General features: G+C 43.4%; 1 protein-coding gene and 1 long non-coding RNA gene across 2 annotated transcripts in view; one reads left to right on the top strand and one right to left on the bottom strand.

The window, feature by feature from the left end:
- Positions 1–49: 49 nt before the first annotated feature.
- LOC144145767 (uncharacterized) lies at positions 50–15,336 on the bottom strand. The gene is made up of 4 exons (XR_013317587.1): positions 15,184–15,336; positions 12,443–12,502; positions 8,578–8,640; positions 50–155 (listed from the first exon to the last, which is right to left on the bottom strand). It is a non-coding gene; the product is annotated as an uncharacterized LOC144145767 (long non-coding RNA).
- A 725-nt stretch (positions 15,337–16,061) lies between these two features.
- Positions 16,062–23,311, top strand: part of Dna2 (DNA replication helicase/nuclease 2) — a 71,473-nt gene continuing 64,223 nt past the window's right edge. The window contains exons 1-3 of the mRNA XM_077677492.1: positions 16,062–16,231; positions 16,736–16,783; positions 19,380–19,945. Coding sequence (XP_077533618.1) covers positions 16,214–16,231; positions 16,736–16,783; positions 19,380–19,945 — 632 coding nt within the window. The 5' untranslated portion in view covers positions 16,062–16,213. The remainder of the gene's footprint in view (positions 16,232–16,735; positions 16,784–19,379; positions 19,946–23,311) is intronic.

A 23,311-nucleotide genomic window follows, 5' to 3' on the forward strand; every position in this document is an offset into this window, starting at 1 on the left:
GCTTGCACTGATGCAGATCCAAGTTGAATACTGCACTGAATTCAACACAAAGTGATTGCACCTGTTTATTTCATGTCTATCTACAAGTGAAAAGCACTTGGGTGATGTTGCTCATCTTGTCATCTCCATCCGTGGAAGTGCCAGTCTGCTAGGTCCTGCATATTTATGGAAAAGGGGGGAGGGTGGTTAACACAAATGCCGAGTATCACCTGTTTACATAGAAAAATTGTTCATCAGAATTCAGCATGACGCAACTATTCCACTAAACCACGCAAGAACTTAAATCTCCTCGAGAATGTACGTCTCCACCACATTTTCAACATTTGTGCCTTTTCGCTGACAGCAATACAAATGTTTCATCCCAGTGGACTAAACAGTTTTCTCGGGCTTTCCAGCTGCCAGCAACCCTTCAAGCATTATGCAAATCGCAATTTTTTTTCAAAACCTGCTAAATGGGGCCATGAAGGGATTTAAAAAGAAACTGCATTGTGCGAGTATTTAGAACTGTGAATCCTTATATACAAGCTTTGCATAGCCGTCTCGTTGCACTGTATCGGCAAATAGGAAAAAAATGCAGTTAGTTTTTTCAACGCTTTCATCCTTATGTCGCATAATGACGTCATGTTAAGAAGCCAATCACAGCTTTACCCTGTTAGCACAACATGGCGTAGAGTGGGCCTACAAAAGGTCAGATGCAGCTGCAACATTGACATCATGATGTAATCCGCACACAACTCAACAGGCAATGTCTGACTTCTGATACGACTGATTGAAATGGTCCAACTCGTAGTCAACAACTCTCACATACACAGCCAAGTCTCCGCAGACTGAAGAGACCATTTTAAGAGTAGAAGTCTTTTGCTGTTTTATTTCAGTGAAATTTTTGGCCTGCTAGACAATATTCTTGCTCAAGCTTGTTGATGTCTGTTTCACACAGCTTCTAATGTGAGCGAAGCGAACGCAAGCTTCTTGACCTGACAATATAAATGACGGAAAACTTAAAATGGGAATTTACTGCATGAACATGTTTATGGAAGGAATTTCGTGTAGCCAGAAATTAAATTCAGCCCATCTTTTACTTTCCAAGCACAAAAATGTACGAGAAACAGTGATACTGCGCATCGCAGCAGATCGATTGCTCACCTGCAATAAATAATGCTGTTAACGTATAGTCAGTTGGATATGCTTGCCTACAACTTCCTGCAGAAGCATACTACAGTAAGCTGGTGGCTGAAGCTTTGGGAGGATCACAATTTATAAAAACTAGGCCGGTGTGCTGGACTACAAATACAAACCGGCTTCTATGTCGTGTTTTTCAGTCGTGCATGCTCTTTACATTTGTAGCCAGTGGCTAAGGTTTCAAACTTATGTCAGCCGGGATGGCAGCCTGAAGTTCGAATTTCACACACAAACTTTGTTACTTGAGTGACTTTGTGCCATCTGATACAACGGAGGTAAAAGTCTGGAGAGGATTTGGCATAAGAATGCAAGCTCCAGCAGGAAAACTTGGCAAATGGCTAGCTGGGCTGAGTGCTGGGGTCCTATTCTCGACTGCATAAATTTACAGTGAATGCGCCATGTTTTTTGCGTAAGCAAAACGTAAGCAATCAGTGACGTTGCACATATAGCTATGACAACATGCAGTGCAATTTGACGCTTAGGTTATAAAGATGCCAACCAAGCTATCAAATATTGCGCATAAAAGATATAGAGGCCTGGCATGTGCTATAAAAATTTGGACGGTGGCTGAGGCTAGCAAGGGAAGCACATTTATCCAGGTTAGAATTGGCGTAAACACCACAAAGCGATCAAGTAATGTTTCATTTTCATTTTATTTCCTTAGACCCCATTGAAGGGGTATTACATAAGGGGTGGGTATATACATGAAAACGTGAAATCCATATGTTATTACAATGCAAGGTAATTTGTTCTGGTCAAAAAGTGGAAGGACATGTTATGGCGGTGATTTCATTAGAAAGGCCGTTCCAGTCCGGTGCTGCACAAGAAAAGAATGAAGACGAAAAAGTGACGGTGCGCGTACGCGGACGCGCAACTTGTTGCGGGTGACCAGTGCAATGGGAGATGCGTGCCAGAGGGAAAATGTATGGTGGCCTCCCGAGCTGTAAAAGAACTTGTGAAAAAGGCAAAGACTAGAAATGTGGCAACGAGATGCAAGCAATGATAGGCCAGATTCTGTTTTCAGTGCAGATATGCTGACGTCATAAAAGCACCCTGAATGAACAAATCACATGGCTTGATTTTGAAGCAACTAGAGTTTATTGATGAGATATACTTGATAAAAGTTCCAAATGGCTGATGCGTATTCCAACTTCGCCCTGACGAGAGATTGATAAGCAAGTAATTTGACATTGTTAGGGCCGTGACGCAAATGGCGTTTTTAAGAACCTGAGTGTTTTGTTAGCAGATGCAATGATGTGTGTAATGTGCATTGCCCAAGTTAAATCACTAAAAAGGATTACTCCAAAATATTTATAGAAGTAACCAGTTCGAGGTTTGTGTCAGCAATTTGGCACAGGAATACAATCGGATTTCGACGGCGGTAGAAGGAAACAGTTTTACATTTGTTAGGGTTTAGTTCCATTAACCAGAGGTTACACCATTCTTGCACACTTCGTAAGTCAGTTTGGAGAGATGTGCTATCGGAAACAGTGTTTATTTTACGATAAATAACACAGTCATCTGCAAACATGCGTATGATAGAAGATACATGCATTGGTAGGTCATTAATGTTGATCCAAAACAAACGAAAGGCAGGTGTTGAGCTAAAAAACATCACACTATTTTTGCCGCATCTATTCGTTTCTTTCAATCGCTTTTAGTAACATAGTTGAGCTCTCTGCTTAAATGCAAGCTTTGTTGCATTATCACCTTCCCAGCCCCCACGCTATCATCTGCTGCTATGTTTCAAGATTATGGCGTGATCCCAGAAAATGGCGGCCGTGACCATCGGTTGTATGACGCAGTAAGGATAGTGAAACGCAATGCTTGATAACATCGGAGCGTCACGATGCCAGTGATTCACTCATTCATCAAGCTCGAACCCAATCAGCACAGTAATGATTAAAACAGTCAGTTTTACTTATTATTTTTCTGTTGAATTCAATTCAATTCAATCGAACTCAATCAGACCTACCAGCATACTAAGATGAGTGTGGACAAATGGAAGGCGTTCAGTTCTTTGTAATAGAGAGGCTTGTACTGCCCTCATGCTATTATTACGCCAAACAAATAATTGCTATTTTATTGCCAAACATAAAACCAAATTATGCGCCATTATCACTAACTTGAAAACAGTCAAAGCAGTTTGTTTCTTTCCCTAGAAAAGTTTTAAATGCCACGTGCAAAACTGCGCCTGCGGCAATCCACGGGGATTTCATGGCACCGAAGATTAGTGAAATTTTTTGCCGTATTTCACTGCGACAATGCCACCATTTCCAAGCTGTTACATAACAACACGCCACTTTTAAGCAAGCTGACATGTGCGACGTAAGTGTCCCCTCTAACTGTTTATAGAACGTCACGTCTCTTCAGCCAACCACACAGGGGGTGTGAAATACAAGCCGTATTGTTGTTGAATAGCAAAGACAGGCCTACGTTGTCATGTACGCTGCATTTCATCTAGTTTTTCATTGCCAGAATTATGTGCATTAAGTAGACAGAATTAAGGCAAGCTTTAGAACTGGTGCCAGTACATGTCAGAATGTCAAAATGATGAAAGCACACACAATCGCTTTATCAACCGGACGGATGTGACCAAAATGGAAAGCCAATCAGACAAAGCTTTCGGCGAATACACAGTACGGTGAATTTACGGCGTCGAGAATAGGGCCCCTGGTATAATGGCTACCAATAGCAAGCGGTTGCGCCACCGGTCACTTGCACAAAAAATTATGAAAATCAATACAGGATGCATTTTCTTAAATATGTCGTTTTCAGCCTTGCAAAATAATATACTTGAAGGGAATTTCTCTCCGCTCTTCTTAACATGTCACTGCTACTTGTGCTGCTGACTGACAGCGTCGCATGGTCTCTTGAGATGCACCCGAAAAGGAGCATTTTAAGGATGTCTCGTAAAATCTTGAAGGAATGAACTGCTAAAATATTTTAGAGTTAAGTTCTTAAAAAGTTGTTCAAATAGATAAAATTACACAAAAGCAAATGCATCTTTAAACGCAGAGCTGTTTAAGCTTGAGCTTGGTCCATTGGCATTCGCAAAAAAAAATATTAAGAAAAAGCTCCCCCTGCATTAGGCACCTGGCACAACCTTTGTGCAGTGGTTTAGCAAAAGGAAATACTAAGTGCATGTGAGCGTGCACCACTTGCAGTGCACCTAGCACGGCCCAGGCTTGCGCATGGGCTTGCGCCACGTGAGGCACTCCCACCTCGGTCGTCATATATCGACCGACGTGCCATGGGTTCGCTGTGCCAAATACGACAATGACAAATCATCAAGCCATCCCATCACAATCCACACATGGCAACTGCCATCGGACCAGAAGACAAAGTGGAGGTCTACTGACGGGAGGACGTGATACAGAGGATTTGCTCTTCGCGGCTGTGCCATCGGACGACAGCAGCAAAAGCAAAAGGGACGATGATGATTGCTATTGAAGGAAACACTGTGCATAGTATGCAACAACATTGCACCAACATTTAATACAGAAGGAGGTCCCAAAGTTACAAAACTGTCACGGGGACCTCCTATTAATACATAAAACAGATGAAAAGTAGTTTTATAGGCAGTGGAAATAATGCATTAGTAAATCAGAATAAATTCGTCTGTAATCATGCTTACACAGCATGAGTGAGAACATAAGGCAAGAAAAAGAAATCAACAAAAGAAATATACTGCAAAAAGAATTGTACAACGCAAAGGATCATCAAAACACATCACTAAAATTTACATCATTAAAACAGAACAGCAACATAAGCAATATGTACTTATTTAGGTAGCGTTCATGCTATTGATGAATCATCAAGTGTGGTAACTAGGTGGTGTTTGACATGTTTTATAAATGAATAAGATGAAGTAGAAGTTTTGATGTTAGTTGGTTCCAGAATGTAATTCCTATGAAATACAGTGTAAATTTTCTGTAGTTTTAAGCTTGGCTAATAGCAGATTGTTATTTTCAGAGAATCTTGTGGGGTTGAGGTTGAGCAGGTTAGATTGTGTTAAGGTACCAAGGGATATTTTGTTACCTACATGGTAAATAATTGTCAGCTTTTGCTTGAAAAGGTTGTGCAATGGTAGTACATTGAGAGTCCTGAATATTGCATTTGCTTCTGAAAAATGACTTAAAGGTAATTACTGTATTTTCTGGTCTATAAGTCGCACCCCCTCAAAATGACAGCTTTTCCGAAAAAAAAAAAACGTATATAAGTCGCACCGGTGTATAAGACGCACTTGTTAATGAGGTAAATTCATAGTGAATCATATCGTTAGAAAGTGCGGTGAAAGTACATGGTTGCGGTGGCCATCGCCTATGAACGCATCCCCCGGTAAGGATGGCTAGACATGTGCATATACCGTCCAAAGTCAAGACAGAGCTTCTCAAAAATGGTTTATTGATACACACAGATGGCATGTACTTACAGATGGCGTTAAGGCAAAACCATCGAAGTCTTCCTCCGAATCGCTAACAAATAAACAATTCAGCAACTTCAAGTGGGTGTTCCACCAGCGCATCGCTGTAGTCCTCCGACTCACTGATGTCTTCTTCGCCAACATCGTCACCATTCGCGGACCGGATTACTCCAGCCTTTATCAACCCGGCTACAACTGTTTTTGTAGAAATGGAGTTCCAAGAGACAAAGACCCATTTGGCCACCTCTCCGAACATCGCACGTCTCTTGCGTGCTGTCGTAAATCAGCGCAACAAAGGTGTCATGGCAGTAGGAAGTGACACGAACGGAAGCGGTCCGAAAATCAAAACTTAACAGCAAGCTGTCATTTTAAAAATTAGAAGAATGTTTACCTCCTTCAGAGTAACTCTGTGTAATAATTTATAAGCTGCATTTTGTTTTTGCAACCCAGTTTGATGTTACTCTGAATTTATTCTGAACTGTAGTAACTGCGCGTGGCCGAAAGTGGTGCGCGGTTGTCGCAGGCCATTATCATTATTTTTGACTAGAAAAAGCTGCAAATTCTTTGGTTTAACGTTCCGAAGCGACTTATGGGCTACGAAAACCGCCGTAGTGGTGCACTTCGGATTCATTAAGACCATAGAGCTGTGTCTCAACGTGTGCTGGCCACGCCCAACTGCTGCAAACCGGATTTATTCCATACATAAGTCGCACCGGTGGATAAGACGCACCAACGAAAATTTCAGAAAAAAAAAACGCGACTTATACACCGGAAAATACGGTAGTTTTACTGCTCATCTCTAGATGCTGTAAATGGGACACATGAGTTAAGTGAGTCCCCATGATGAAAGACAGTATTGTAGGTGGCTATGTATGAATGAGTAATATAAGGACAATATAATGCGGCTGGAAAGTAGCGTCTTGTTTTTCTTATTACTCATACCCCGAAACCAATTTTTTTCGATACCATATTATTAAGTCGATGAAATTTGAGATGAGTGTCTATCAGTACACCCAGAAATAGGACAGCAGGTGATGTATGCATGACACAGTTTTGCAACTTTATTGATGGTGTAGGATCAATATTGCGCATTGAACTATGAAAAAGCATTAAATGGGTTTTCGCAGGGTTGATATAGATTTAAGTTTTCACCATATCATATTATCTAGGTCTGAATTTAACAAGGATAAGACTTCAGTTAGAGATTTTTTGTGAGCAAATATAGTATCATCAGCATATAAGACGGTATTTCTAAAGTTAAATTGGGAAGATCTTTTATATATACTAAAAATAACAGTGGGCCTAGAACAGAACCTTCTGGAACACCTTTTATTATTAATTTGATTTGTGAAAGCCAACCGTTAAATTTCTACGACCTGGGACCTATTTGTTAAGTAATTGCGGATTAAAGAGCCAGGAGGACCCCGAATTCCAAGTGCATCAAGCTTGTGAAAAAGAATGGTGTGATTTATCGTATCAAATGCTTTATAGGAAAATCTACAAAAATAGCCCCCAAAATACGATTGATGTCTATAGTGTGTTTTATGACATCCGTAAAAGAAATGAGGGCAAGTTCTGTCGAAAATCCTGTACGAAAACCAAACTGATGAGGGGAGAGAAGATTGAATTTGTCGAAATATTTCGTGAGGCATGTTACAATAAGCTTTTCAACAATTTTACTGAAACATGGTAAAATACAAATAGGTCCATTGTTTTGAACCACTTCCACGTTGCCTTTTTTAGCACCGGGGTAATTTTACCTGCTTTTATCTGGTCAGGAAATGTTCCTTCTTTAAACATACAGTTAATAATATGACAGAGGAATGGAGACGTGGCTGCCAATTATTTCGATTGAAGACGGGAGCTCTCCATCAAGCCCGGGGCCCGTGGATTTCAGATAAGATATTCCACTGCTGATTTCAGAGGGATTCGTAGGGTAAATATAAAATGACTGTGACGACTGTACACTGTACGTAGGAGAGGCATCGGAGGTGGTAGTCATTTCATTACCGGTAAAAAACTCGTTAAATTCATTTGAAATATTTTTTAGCTCCGTGCACTTTCGCGATGTAGTGCTGATTTTAGAAATTGTGTGCCTAGTTGGTGGCTGATTAAGAAATGACTTTATCAGTTCCCACGTTTTCCTTGAATTGTTTTGGCGCCTCAATTTTCTCTTCAAAATATTTACGCTTGGCATCTTTCGGTAGTGTCGTGAGAGTATTTGAATAGTTACTGTATCGTAGTTTGAGGTTTAGACTGAATAGTTGGAGCTTAGTTTTCTTATACAGGTTGTGTCTTTTAGTCATGCTACGCAAGAAACCACATGTTATCCAAGGATTTCATGGGGTCGAAAACCATCGGGCTACCTTGATAGGAGAACTAGATTGCTGGTACGCTCGCTCCATAATGGTATTGAACTTTCAAAGGCAATACAGGGATGTTTCAGATAAAACCGGAGACCAGAGTTGGAAATTGACGCAACAAACTTCTTCTTATCAAAGTTTTGTTTTCATTTTGTTGGGATGTCCTGGGGTTGCTAGATTCAATCAATGCGAAGACTGAGTAATGATCAGTTATAAAAACATTTACTACACCAGAAAGTTGCTCAATGGTTAGGTTGGATAAGATGTGGTTTAATAGACCAAAATAGGTCTTTTCTTTACAAAGCTGTCCAAAACGGCTTTGCACTGCTGGGATGTGGCTGCTCCCTCTCTCCTGAGATCCGCTGTCTGTGGGGAGAAGCTAGGTCAACCCCCAGCTCTGCTGTTTCTCCAGCCTTGCACTAGTTCAAGCTGCACCAATTTTGTCTACGATTCCTTTAAATTCAAATCAAATATATTTATTATGATGAATTGTTGTTCCCTGCTTTAAAAGAAAGCAACCCTATAACACACACTGGTTATCTGTAGATGTATACACAGTGAATTTGAGATATCCTGCATATGCAGTCAATTAGCTTGCAGCTAGCATACCCAAGTTCCAAGGCATCAAGGAAAATTTTTTCAGGTGCTCTAGGTAGTGCAGGTAGTGCTTCACTGGAAATAAAAAACAAGTGTAAAGCAGAAAATTAAACTGCATAGCAGAAATGCACCCTATACAAATCAACTATATTTATAGAAGTGAGTCAAAAAATCAGGGCACCAAAGTTAAAGAGCACCAGTTCTAGTTGAGAGGTGTGTCAGTGGGTAAAATATACTAGGATGAAGGTGAAATAGATAAAAATTAAAAAATGAGTAGTAAGTGGGTGTAAAAGGACCTCATTCGAAAACGTGAAGATTGTCGTAATGAGAGATGAGAATGATGTCAAGGAGTAAAGAGTACCAGGAACCTAAAACATACCCCTCGCTTTTGCAAGAAATATGAGGCCCCAGCTCTTACTAGGGAACCCCCAGAATCACCCTCATTATGGAGGAAGTCTGACATCACTTACGGTAGGATATGAATTAAAAATCCGACATCGGGAAGGTAAGAAAAAGGCTGTTCGAGGATAACACACGCTCATCTAAAAATAGTGATGGGTGTAAGGGAATTGTATACGTGTAAATCTCGAGAAAGTGTCGGCTGGTGCCTTGCATTCTCAAATGCTGACACTCGACGTGGAGGAAGCCATCCTCCACAACAGCCGAGTGAGTGCCATCGTCCCCTTTATATGCATACTTGGTGTCACAATACCAGCCAACTGCGGCATCTCACTCACCTTTCAACGAATTAAATTTTGGCACCACAGCAACATGGAGCGCAAGCAACTTCAGCTGCTTTATGCTTTGTAATGAGTAGTTTCATGTACCATCCCTCATACAGTAGGCTCACATAACCGACAAAGGGAAACCAGACTGCCTTCTCCACTAGGCTTATAGGGCTGCTCTTTTTCTCCCACCCAATACCCCCAGCAAATGCCTGCTTTTGCCTGGTGTCCATAACATCAGGTCCGAGTTCATCGAAGCAAACCACACCGTCCAAATCCACTTAATAGCCCATACACGCACTGGGTGCTCCACCTCACTCGCCTATCCATACTAAGCCCTATCCTAACTCCCAACTCCGTCCCCAACAGCTTCACCAACTTATATGGACTACACCACGACTGCGCACCCCACTTCCCAAGCAACCCCGGATGGCCGAAAAGCAGCCGAACATCCAGTGTGAATTTTGGATGGCCACAGTACGTCTATGTTTGGACGCACATTTGCCGACGTACAGCGGACATGCAGCAACGGATGTACAAAGGATATACATTTTCGTATGTCCGAAGAACATGTGGCAGTGGACGTATGAAAGTGCTGCTATTAGAAACATTCATGACTCAATGCCTGTCCTACGCATGGGTGCTTACACAAAACGAAGAGCTTGAGTCGGGATGACTGCGGAGGGGTGCAGCCCCAAAAGTGATGGCGCCTTTGGGTAAGCTCAGCGCACGGGGCACCAAAGGTGTGCATTGTGTCCCTTTGTGTGTGACATGTCGCCACGTGGAGAATAATTGGCTTACTGAGTCGTTCTCAGCAGAGGAGATTGACTCGTCACAGTATGGCCAAGGAACCAAGGAGTGGTACGCACGAACTCATGGCAGAAAAGAAGAGGGACCGCCGACCATTGGTGGGCGGAGACTCGTACGATGAAGGCCCGAAAGGGAACAAACAATATTTGTATGTTAAAGATGTTGTGCCACCAAATTTTAACTCTGTAAAAAGCCTGCTGTAAGCTTCCTCTGCATGCAACGACCCTCAACACAAAGTGCTGGGTACAGCAAGTGCTTAATATATATTTTAATTCACTTCTAAAAATTACCTAAATGCTCTTCTGGAAATTGGAACCCATCGCTAGCGCCACTAACCATGACATCAGTGAATTGCCAGCATAACAAAGTTTGTGACGTCATACAACGTTAGCAACTCGAGCGACGTCAACGTGAACTCCAGTTACCACAGTTTGTTTGGTCGCTTGGTCGTATCAGACACACTATGCCGACACGACGGCGACGCGACGCCGACGAGTCGCCAAACCATCGGCCAACTGCCGAATTGTCAGACCGCGTTGTCACACTACGCCAACGGCGACACAAACACGTCGGCCGATGGAAAGTCGCTGTAGTATGACTGACTCACCGACCGAAGACGCCAACGAAACCGGTCGCCTGACTGATCGCCCGACGCGTCGTCGGGAATCGACCGAGAAGCGAAAACTGCGCCCCGACAACATTCGTGCCGCAATGAACACGGCTCTATTTTGTTAGTTTCTGGAGTGTAATAAACTCAGTAAGTTCCATGAAGCCCATACAACTCAACACTAGCGCTAATGCGATCCGTATTTTGGCGTTCGACGCTTCGGCCGTGCTCTTCGGCGACGCCGTTACCCCGGAATGCGTGTGCGATCGGCTCGCCTGTAGAAAATATACGGTCAGTTTCGTGCAGAAGAAGAGTTACGTAGGGTAATTTGGGTAATAAGAGATCAGTATCGGCAAAGGTTTTTAACGTAAAACGTAAAACCAAAGTACGGCAAGCACTATCCCTTCAGTGCAAAATCGCAGTCGCAGCCTGGCACACTTATTTTTGCGAGCACTTTCGCAAAAGAGCAGAGTTGATGGCGATAAGATGTTGCGGCGGCTTCGCGGAACCTTGCTGCGCTTAAGTAATTTGAGTTTACAAGTCAGGAATTCTGTAAACTAGCTAGTAAACACCGACGTACGACTCCAAGGATAGGCCTCCATCTAGTACACCAACTATACCGCGGTGTGAAACCGTATGTTCAGTGGCTCAGTGGTCTCGCGCTTTGCGCCTGCCTGGTCAACGTTGCTGGTTCGATTCGCGGTGGGGGCAACTTTTTTTCTGCGTTTTTTTTTACCATTTTTATGGTTTGCATATCCATGGTTTTTATTTGTCTGCATCCGAGGCTGCAGACAAAGAATCCGTGTCGGAGCTGTCGCGGCTTGACGTGACGAGTCGGCGTGTTTACTTCCGTGGTGAAGCACGTATGTGGGGGAGCAGACGCCGCAGTAAAGTCGCAACGTACCGCAGCGCCGAATGGTAGACACACGTAGCAGAGCGCCCTCGCAACACTGTGACGTCACTGCTTAAATCGGAGCCCAGAAACCGAAACCGAATCCTGTTCACATGAATCGTGCGATAATAATTTTTTTACTCAGAATATGTGCATGTGAGAGCATGTATCATGCTTTCTAACGAAATATAAAACGTTTGCAACAATGCACAAGCAACAAATTTGGTGGCACAACACCTTTAAGCAGAACATGCAAGCAGCAGTGGCAGACTGCGGCCGCTCCATCTCCCTAAAAGGGGGAGATGGAGCGTAATATCGTAATATCGCTTATAAAGAAATTTTTGCTGTCTTGCTGGCTTCATTATAACGAGGGATTACTGTATTTGCATTTAAATTGGTCGATGAAAAGCGCCCACGGTGAAGCAGATAGGTGACTTTGTGAAAAGAAAATGTAAATTCAACTCACATAAATGCCTAAATATTTTATGATGCACAAAGTTGGAGAGGGTTACTCAGGGTGTATCAGGACAGCGTTAGTATCAGTACATAAAGAGTTCAGAATATATTGGTTCTCGCTGCAGTTTTAGTAGTTTGCTTTTACAGGTGCACAACTCCATGTAAGGTAGCTGCATCGCATGGTGGAATGCACTAAATGCACCAAGGGAATGCCTAAACTGTGCCATTACTGTCCCTTTCATGCTGAAACACAGTGGTCTGTAGCATTTATGTATGCAGGGCCATGCCATTACATATGCTTTCTGGTACACTCCGGGAAACAAAATGCTGACTTGTTGCGTGCATTTGCGCCATGCCCAAAGGTCAAGCTGGTTCTGTGCAACTTACCCAATGCTCCATTTGCTGGCGGACCAAGGAGCTTCCCAACATAATGTCCATTTCCCGTGTCTGAAACGAAAAGTATTGATTGATTGTAGAGTTTAACATGCCGACGCAATGCAGGCGATGAGGCGTGTCGTAGTGAAGGGCTCCAGATTAATTTTGACAACCTGGGATCTTTAACGTGCGCCGAAATCTCGTACACACAAGCGTTTTTGCTTTTTGCCCCCATCAGAAAGGCAGCTGCCGCGGCTGGGAATCGAACCCGCGACCTCGTGCTCAGCAGCGCAACGCCTTAGCCTGAAATGAAAAGTACAAAATTCCTCTGTGCCTTCTACATTCCAGAGCTGCCCATGCTCATACACTGCAAAGACTGTTTTATAGTTTAGCTTTAAAACCGGCATTGTGTACTCGGCTGAACAATGGCAGCGTATGCGTCAGCTGAAAAGTATGTGCCTTCATTAAAGTTTGAAACCAAAATGGTAGGACCTCATTATAACTTCTGCCATCTTTGCATTATTTTTTCTTGCTAAATTTAAAGTTTGATACAGCACTGAATAGTCAACTTCGCAGTGACTTGCTCTACCTGATCCAGGAGGTACCTGCACCTAAAGGGGGTGGCCGCACCAGAAAAGTTACCGGACAGTACATGCCTGCAGGCAGATTATAGGGCATTTATGCATAGAGCATTGAAAACTTGACAGAGAATAACGCCAGAATTTCAGAACACCACGGGGGAGCTCATTACAGCAGACTCGAAATTTGGGCTGTGCTGAAATGTCAACCAGATTCACCATGTTACAAAGCACCAGCTTCTCATGTCTGCCCGGAGTCCTGATAGAAGCTACAAGATGGACTGCGCTAGAGACTCAAAACAGAAGCGGAAATTTTAGCTTGCATGGCTTAACAAATACCGATGGCTGAATTATTTCGCTTCGCGCGAGGGCCTGCCATGTTTGTATAATTTTCGCCGTTAACAGCGCTGTTCTTGTACGTGATGTCTGTGTGTGGTTGGGATTTGCTGAAATCATTGCTAGTGATATAACACTTCTTGTATGCATGATTCACAGCCTCTCGTCTTTTTTTTTTTAAGATAATACCTGCACTACACATAACGTAAGTGCATAGATTCGACGTAGACAGCGCAGAATGAGCTCCATTGACCTTACATGGGAAGCTGCTGTATGGGATTAGAATGCTATATGCAAAAAAATTTTCTTCTGCATTTTGGATAAGAACAACTAAACAAAAAAATCTCATACTTACAGCCTATGTCATTTTATTGCGGATGTCACACTCATCGTACCCCACATGTTGAAACAAAGCAAGTAATCACATGAAACTATGGCCATTTAATGCAATGCCAGCACAAGGTGCCCGTGCATGCGTATACGTCCCATGTCATGGGCACAGATTTACACCGTGCGGTCTGTGGATTTTCGCCCAGTTTACAACTTCACCTGGCACAAATACTATCATAATCAACACCAATATTCTGAGAGACCTTAAAGGGGCCATATGAGGACAAAATACAACCTTGTTCAATTTGATAGAACTAGCCTTTGGTAACTCACACAACTCCCTGCCAGTCACAGACGTTTTTCAACCGAAGCAATGCAACAAATATAAAAATTTTTCAAATTTAGTGCTGCAGTGCGTAATATGGGCTGGAGTGATGCATACAGACCCACACTAAAACGTAGTCATGAGTGTGTTAACTGCAGATTAGAATTCAAATGATAGGATCAATGGAGGCCCTCTATATTTGCGCAATCATGTTCCTTGGCGGTGGGTTAGGTCATTGGGCACTAATCATACAGAGAAGATCCTGTGATGTCACAGTGTAATCGCCGAAAAGTGGGGAGGGAGTCTCCACTGCTTCATATGTTTTTTTTTAATATCTCCATTATTCTTTTGAGTTTGCGATAAAAGTAGTGTCATTGTTATCGGAACAATGCAGTGTTTTTAATGAACCAAACATGTACTTAATCTTGATAGCCTTTAAGGGCGCTTGTAAACTACCACGCTTTTCCTTTCGGGGGGAGGGGCTTGAAAACAATTTCAGCTCCCCCCCCCCCCCCCCCCCTTCCGAAAAAAATTCCTGGCAACGCGCCTGGAGGGCACCGCTACATTTAACATGTTAACCGACCGGCTCATTACGCACCAGGAAACACAGACTCATCGCCTCACAACTTCTAAACAAGGTTGTGCCCTACTAGAGCTTGTCCCAACACTACCAACCTATCCCTCATACCACCCGACACACCACCATGGGACGCCACTCCGTACATCAATGTAAAACCTATACCCAAGCATATGCACCCTGAAGAAGACGCTGCACGCAAGAGGCACGCAGCCGCATACAGCAACACACCGATCCGCTTCCTCACCATGTCGACGCCAGCTTTAGCGCCAGCAAAGTAGTTCAGGCAACGCAGTAGTTAACCATCACCACGACGCCCTTCTGCTATAGTGCCTAGAATATACTATACTCCTGCTGAGACAGCAATGCGCCATCCATCACTGAACCGACTGAACTGTCTGGGAACCGTGGCGTGACCTCTTTTGACGCACACGGCATGCTAGGATGATGCTAGGCAACAGGGCAAACTGCGCTACGCGGGTAACTTTTTTTTTCAGTCGTAACATAATTAATTCTGAAATATAGACACACACATATGCTAATGATCTGAACAGGAAAAATTGACCCGGCTTCGAAGGATCAGACACGTTACCACAGCCCCACTCACGTATCAGAGGCCGCTCCCGATGACGCAGACGCCACCTGAATCATATTTTCAGTGTTATAACATCCCCGTCGCCGCTCTTCATGCTCTTGCGTACTTCAGGTGCAATGAATTTGAGGACTATAAAAATTCGGGTGGCACCACACTAACCACGTGCAAGAACCTATGCAAGAACTATGCACAATACATGGAAGAAAAAAACATGCAAACTGCGTCTGTGGGTTGGATTGAATTGGATCGCGATTGGATTTTGTATTTTTTTAATAATGCCAGAGAGTTCTAACCAACGTTTGGTTCTAACTTCTTATCTTAATATTATATTTGAATAATAAAATAAAAAACCCCGTCACTAGATAGAGATTTGAACGTCCAATGGCCTTTTTCGACAGGGTCAGCAACTCGCTACTGGTTGTCACTGTCACACCACGGAGCAAGATAAACTCCGTGGTCACCACTACTCTGATTGTCAAAACACGTCAAAAGAGCACGAGCCCTTGGCCCCTTGACCTCACAAAGATTCTTTCCTTCATGCCATGGAGGAGCGAAAAATCGCCTGCCGCGCAGGAGAGCCTTGATCTTGACTGCGCTCGATCGGTCAACCTGAAGTCCCTTCAAAACTCTGTGCTCATGCATGGCTCATGCGGACTCCGGCGGCTTGTTTGTATATTATCGCAAACGTATCGCTTTGCATATTACTGTGTCCACCTGTTCCTTCTCCCCTCTTGTTCCTCAGGAGATAAGGTGAGGCGTACGTTTTTCTCTACACCACGAAGACAATAGTAAAATTTTTCTGCTCAACAACCAAAACCGAAACCGAAATCTATTATTGCGATTACCGCGTCATTATTGTGCTGCGGTGGAAACAGTAAGCTAGCCCTTCCTTGGCGCCAAATCCGCCGAAGTGGCCAAATTCTCCCTGTTCTGTGGTTGCTGTGGTGCGGCAGCGTCCAAATGTTGGAAAGTTGAAGCGTTGTGTGACACCTCGTTAATTCGTGTTGAAAACATCGTGCACTTACCTGAGTAGGGAGCAGCCATGAAGACGAAGAAAAAGGTGCTCGTTCAAAACCTCCCTTACTTTATTTGCGCGCCGCGAACGCTGAAGCCAGTGGTCGTTTACACTGTCTTCAGTGGTAGTAAATTAGGCAACCCGTTTTCGGTAGTCACATTGAATAACTTGAGAAGTTGATTGATATAGTTACCGAGATTCGCTCGTTGCACCTCTGTAGTAACCAGTTGAAATCGGGGAATGTACTGTCGACATATCATCAAAAAGAAAAAAAAACATCGAAATACATATTCGGGCAAGTTGGTGCGTGTTATAAATACCAGAGCGCGACGCAGAAGAAAGCACGACGGGAGCGCTTGTCCCATCGTGTCTCACCTGGTCGCGTTTGTCGTGCTCTAATTTTTTTAGAACTAGTAAAAAAGTGAACTCGCGCAACTGCGACTTTAATTCATTGTCTATTCGTATTCCCATTTCTCTTATATATCCAACTTTTTAGTTGTTTCCCGCAGTCAGCTTGCTTATCACTGGTTTTATCCTTGCGTATTTCAGTCGGCGTTGTGCAGCGGACAACAGTTGCTGTCTGGCTACTTCCGCAAGGTATATATAAACACAGAACGTCGCATGCACCCTTTTTTTTTTTTGTCTCCTTTTAACTGCTGCAACGTTAAATTTCATGCAACCTATGCGCTTGCGATCATGTGACGTTGGTTTCCATTCCCTCAGTTTGAGAAAATCAGAATCAGTGTCTAGGAGATGTTGACGCGTATTATTTACAGGGGTTGCAAATTGCCCCGCATCCCCCAATTTATGCTTTCGCCTTTGCGCAACGCAACTCCTTTCGAGCAGCCATGCGTTATCAAAGTGCCCTCCGTATGAGCATGGTTTTTAGTTAAAACCGAATTTTGTGATAACGAATGTGGCATCCTGTAAAGGTTACAAGGAAACCTCGTTGCAGTGGGTTATGTCTTCATGGGCTTCTGTTTGCTTCTGTTCTGTATGCCAGTGCCTGAAATCTCCAGCCATTATTATTGACCCATTAACGTGCGCCGACATGTAATCTGATAAGGCCAGCAAGAATTCAGGGGGCGAAGGAAGAGGCCTGTAGACAGCACACAATGTTAGTTCATGACCAGAGCAGTTTATTTAAAAAAAAAGCAGAACCTTTGTGGACCTTTGAAACCTTCTCCCCTGGGACATATACCTTTACTTTTGAAACGCTGAGGTTTTGCTGGCAAGGTGCAGCAAACGGGTTTTGTGTTGTGTGGGATTCACAAAATCAGTCCTTAAAAGGAATTTAACTGTTAGGGTTGTGCATAGTCCCACCAATTTAAAACCGAATTTTACAAGGCTGATAATAAAGTACTTCACAAAGTACAAAACATTAGAGCACACTCCTGTAGATAATGTGAATGACTAGCGAAGCTGACGAGTTTAAGAGCTTGACGAGTTTAAGAGCTGACGAGTCTAAGATCTAAAATTATTTCGATGATTTCGTGAACTTGTTTGCTGGGGCACTAACTGTCCAAATGAATCTGACAAGCAATACAATAGACAGTTCTGAGCTTGGGATTTGGCATGCTTCTCAGTTAAATAGCGTAATGAATCTTAGAAGGTGATTATTCTAGAACACAAGCATGGGATTGTTGTGATGTTTCGCAGTGGTCTTGCCAAATTTTATGATGCTGCTTAAATGGCTTGGGAGGCAGTGGCTGGCTGGCATTTGTATTAAAACTGTGACTGGTTATTAATTCTGGGTGAAATAAAACTTCCCATGGTAACAGAGTCATCTGAGCAGTCAAACCTCATATAGTGTGCTTTGGGATAGTCCTGGTAAAACATACCTCACAGCTGCTTTCTGTAATCATACTTCTGCTCACAGAAGACGAGAACTCTGAAATGTCTACAACTCCACTATGAACTGTCTAATCAAGAAGTCAAACTTGAACGTAAAGTCTTATCAGCCAACTGTACCATTTTTTCCAAGTTAACTACATTAGGTGGAGAGTGAAAGAGCTTTTATGAGATATTAGCTTTGCCATAAAATTTATTGTTTATGAACAACGAGGCCACTGTAGGTCCCGGCACAAGTGGCACTAACAGCTACACTGTCAAACATTAATCCTTGTGTTTTGACCAGGGAATTAGTGCTTGTATGGGAAACAGGTGTTCGCAGAATCAGGCTGTGTAAAATCCGATTTTAACTGTATATGCATTGTCCATGCCCACCTGTAACACTCGCTGAGAAAAACCTGTTCCAAATGAAAATTCTTTGGGGTATTTAAGTCTACTTACATGGCTTACATTGGGGCAGGGCACCTGACTCGCATCCCAAAGGCCCTGTTCAATTACTCCCTGATTCAAATGTACTGAAATGTTTTTCACAGCCATTCCTTAATGTTTTTACAAGAACCGCCTTTGAGAAATTCTCTGCCAATTTGAGCTTCTCGACATGTTTTATTTTCATATGCGCTGTCAGCTATTTTTGGTTATGTATATTGCTGCATCACTATGACGATGCGCAATTTCCGTGTAAATTTGTTTCACCTGCATCACGTGAACCAGTCCAGGCGGTGCAGCACTTCGCCATTCATTTCAGTGGTGCAGCTCGAAGCACCTGAAACGTGCCATTCAATTCACCGGTGGTGTCGACGGGTGCAAGACAAGTTCATGGCTTTGCCTGCACTCCCTGCCGACGAGGTGCAGAAGCAGACGAAAAAAGTGCAGGTCTGTTTCCGCCAATGGCGGAACCAACTTTGCACCGCTGTGAACTGGTTCAAGAGGTGCAGGCTGAATCGAATAGACCCATTGCTTTCACATTAAGAATGGCATAGATTCACTGGAACAATAGGAGTGTCTGTTATGAAGTATGAGTACTAAGAAGGCTTTGCGTGTTTATTTTTTCAAAACTATACATGCACTGTACCATGAAAAATCATGTGCACAGATTAAGTGTTGCCTAATTACTTGTAACGGTGCTCTGCTAAAAAAACGTGTGCGGGGTAATTGATGCACGTTATGAGCCATCAGTGATGTGTTTGATTTGTAGCCCTTTGCTTTGCCATTATTTGGAACTGAAATGTCTTTTAGCATGGAGTGGAAATTTTGGCTTTTAGGTTTTGAAGTGCGTTCTGATTATCAACAATTATGCTGAAAATTTGCACGTTCTCTTAAAGACCTTGCTCATATTTTTCAGAACCTGAAGCAAGTTAGCCAAAATGAAGCAACAGATGAAAAGAAATCAGCATCCACATTGGTTCGTGACACTGTTGATTTGAGTGATGACGACATAGTGCCACCCACGCAACGACACGATATCCAGACTCCTGTGTTCTCAAAATGTGCTTTCAGTGCTGCACCTAGGTCGTTAAGGACTAGGAGCTCCCCACTGAAGCACCCACCAAAGGGACCATCGGCACGATTAGGGCTGACACTGTGGCCCCCCAAAAGAAAATTTGAGGATGACGTCGACAGCTGTGCAGCTGTTGCAGCCAAACCTCTTTCATCCATCCAAACCTCTAACACTCTGAGCAGCAGCAAAACACTTCTGCATTCTCCGCAAGTATTCAAAAGAAAAGAGAACATCCCCTGGAAAGAGCCACCGGTGCCTTTGGAAAAGAGTGAAGAAAAACAGACTGCCAAAGAGGCGCATGCCAGTGTTGCAGTTGTGGACGACGTGACATGGTTTGATCTTGACAGCAGCAAAGATCTTGATTTTGGGGATGACTGGGGAATGGATGACATTGGACTCAAGCATGAAAGGTCAGTTGACTTGTGTCTTTTCCTTTTCTCGGTGAACCAATTTACATCTTTAACTGCGCGCTCCATACAAATTGGGTTCTGCCCAGAAACACACTATGGAGCACTTGCACATACTTGATTAACATTTACGACCAGTTCTAGCTGCCCCTGGAAACATGATATATATAAAAAAATTACTCTAGTGATATTGCTCAGCTTACGGATGTTACCTAAGGACTATAATGTTTTGGGTTAAATTTTTGATCACAGCTACAGCACGTCATCAAGGGAAGCCTAGTGTTTCATCGCATTGTGTTAGGTGTGGTCCCATAGAGTCAGTGCGGCTGGTGCACCCGCTTTTTGACAAATTTGTGCACTATTAACTCTCACTCATATTAAAGCAGTAAAAATGAACTTGTAAGGGGTGCTGTTTGCCCAGAGATTGAACAAAGTTGGCCCCTGGCGGCGAAGAAATGAATCGCTTCGAGTGTGGATGTTGCCCTCACGTCAGCTGCACGTTTTACGTGCATGATGCAAGGCGCACACTAAACACACTAAAAGATGAACATGTGTACTTGTCAGGCAGTAAGCAATGGCATAGTTACCTCTGCATGCGGATTTCATCTAGCAGCACCATAACTAGCGGCCGTTGTGGGATAACATGCTAGTTTAGTTCCATGAAACATCACCATAGTCATTGCTTGAGGGTGAAACGTGTTAATAACATTGTTTTGTCAGTTTTAACTTTTCTTACCAATGAGTACAGTCATCTGCCGTCTTGGCATTGTCAGATGCTTTGTTGAAGGTGGCATGGTGGTTATTTAAGGGACACAAGTTAACTACATGAAAGGGGCAAGAGACGATGAGACCCGTGCATACCAACTAGCCCAGCTCGCCATTATGCTACAGTGTACCCATCACACTATTTCAACTAGCACCTGCCACACCATTTGAAAATTCTGCTGTGCCTTTTTAGAAATATGAAACGAACAAAAACAATTATTCTGCTCATGACCCGACCTCTTTCGTCCATGCATTAATGGAGACGTCATTTACGCACGCTAAAGAGCCTGTGTCAAGGAATTCTCCATGTTCCTCTTCAAACTACTGTTTTTGGAATGTCATTGCTGAAACTGACATTCTTGCAAGTTTTTATGGGTAATTTAATGTATATTTTTTATGTATGTGCCCGATTTCAGGCGGATCTTTTGGTAGAATTAAGCAGTTGTGAGTTTGCATCTGTCCAGTTGCCTTTTGTGTCTCATTTTCATGTATCCTATTTTTTAATTGCGACAGGAATCACCTCACTCAAAACCATGTTTTGCTCAGCATAACCATATGCTTAAAATAGTAAGGTCTAAGCCCCTTAAAAGTCAAAACCGAAGTTGGTCAAAATAGATATATTGTCGTTCCCAGAAAATGAATATGTCAGTATTTGGGGCAGTACCTTTTAAATAGTCTCGTAAATAAAAAAAATGAAGCTTTTAGTTACCTAGTGGAAATGACATAAATGGTGACTGAGTGGATGTGACCAGAGTCACTTGAGTAGAAGCAACAAGAAGCATGCGTACAATCTCTCAAAGAAACAGGTAAAATCTTTCTTTGCGTGTTAACTTTTATAAATCATAAACAATTATAAGTGGCCGCATATAATTCAACCCATGTCAACATTTACAAGCTGCCAAATCGTAGTGCCAGTGCTGGTTGCGATGGTTATTGCAGGTTTGGCGTAGTCGCATGCCTGTTACCTTGAACTGTACGTATGCCAGGGCTGCACTGCGTGAGCCCATTTGTCGAGCCGTATATTCGAATGTCTTTTTCGAGTTTTTGAATGAAAGTGCTCATGCACACCTGCATTGAAAGAGCATGGTAGTGCGGACTTGTTTGTACATAACAGTTGGACAACAGCACTTAAGCGGGCCATAATATTGTCAGGCAAGAGTGCTGATTAGCAACAAGGTTTATTTCGTCGTGGCAGAATATATACCCTCGAAGAAAAATGCAGAAGAGACAGGAACAGATAAAGAAACTCTAAAAAACTTATATCTACACACAGACACACATGCAAAGAAAGTTGTCATTGATCAAGGTATTTGTGCTCCTTTTGTAGCAAGTCAATAGATGGCTAGCTGACGGATGAATCCTCAGAGATATCTCTTGTGCACTGACGTTCATATTTTCGATGCACAGGTGTCTGGTCGAATTTAAGTGTGCACTTGCACTTGGTGCAATGTACGGCAGGATCGCTGCCTGTTCCTTTCTTGAAAGTGTCATGTTCCTGCTGCCGGTCATTCAAACAACGCCCTGTTTAACCCGTGTAGGACTTCCCGCACGGTAGCGGAATGTCGTAGACGACGCCCGACTTGCATTCCACGAATGGCTGGTCATGTTTTTTTGAACAGCGTCTCACGGTAGTTCCTTCCCTGTTCACTCAGCTGCATAGGTGACCTAATTTGTTGGGAGCGCTAAACATCACAGTGACTCTGGCTCGAGCAGCAACTTTTTGCAGTGGATGAGCAGTCATCCCGTGAACATACGGGATGACTGCTATGTTTCTTTTTTTCTGTCCCATTGCGCTCTTTGTGGATTATAATATCCACAAGCTGTTTTTCACCGTCATTAGGCCACACTGTCGTCTACTTTCCATTCTAATGTTTGCTATTGTTCTTTTGCCATCGCTGCTACTACCAACATCCTCACTGCATGCTCAATTTCGACCGCCCGTTATCACAAAAGACAAAAAGTTGAGCAACGGTCGTGGCCATTCCCCGAGCACCAGGGCATTGTTTGGGCAGCGGGAGCTCTGGTAAAAAATTAAAGGAGTTCCACTCAACGTGAAAGCGGTCAGAAGTGCGGAGCAGTCATTTACTGGTGTTCTCTTGTGTCATTTTAGATGCGACTGCATCTCATTCACTCACCTTGTCCCTCCATACGGCATTGTTGTTGTCCGTCCACACCCCTCCCTCATTCTCCTTGCCGCGCGAGCTGCGCTCTCCGCCGCTCACCCCCTCTCCTCTCCGATAGCAAACACTCTCACGAGGGGCATTGGACTGGATTCGATTGGGTTGGCTTGGCTTGGATTGGATTGGATTAAAGTGAATTGTGTTAGATTGTGTTGCGTCATAGTCGCGCCGCGTTGCGTCATAGCCGCGGTCGTTCCAGCACCGGCGTTCCGATTTCCATCGATGCGTTGAATGGAGCCTAACAATTCTGCTATCGCCCGCGCAACCGTAACAAGCACCGATCACTGTGATAACAGGAATGCTAGCGCCACTGAAGACAAGGCTGCGAAGCGGTGTGAACGTGATGCTGAACGCTAACTATTGAAGCGAGCAGCCGATTCCGAACTTCGTAAACGTGATACCGAACGCAAACGGTTGAAGCGAG

The sequence above is a fragment of the Haemaphysalis longicornis genome, unplaced genomic scaffold (assembly GCF_048455015.1).
Source record: "Haemaphysalis longicornis isolate Haplotype H1 unplaced genomic scaffold, Haemaphysalis longicornis Haplotype H1 scaffold_7, whole genome shotgun sequence".
NCBI classification, from domain to species: Eukaryota; Metazoa; Arthropoda; class Arachnida; order Ixodida; family Ixodidae; genus Haemaphysalis; species Haemaphysalis longicornis.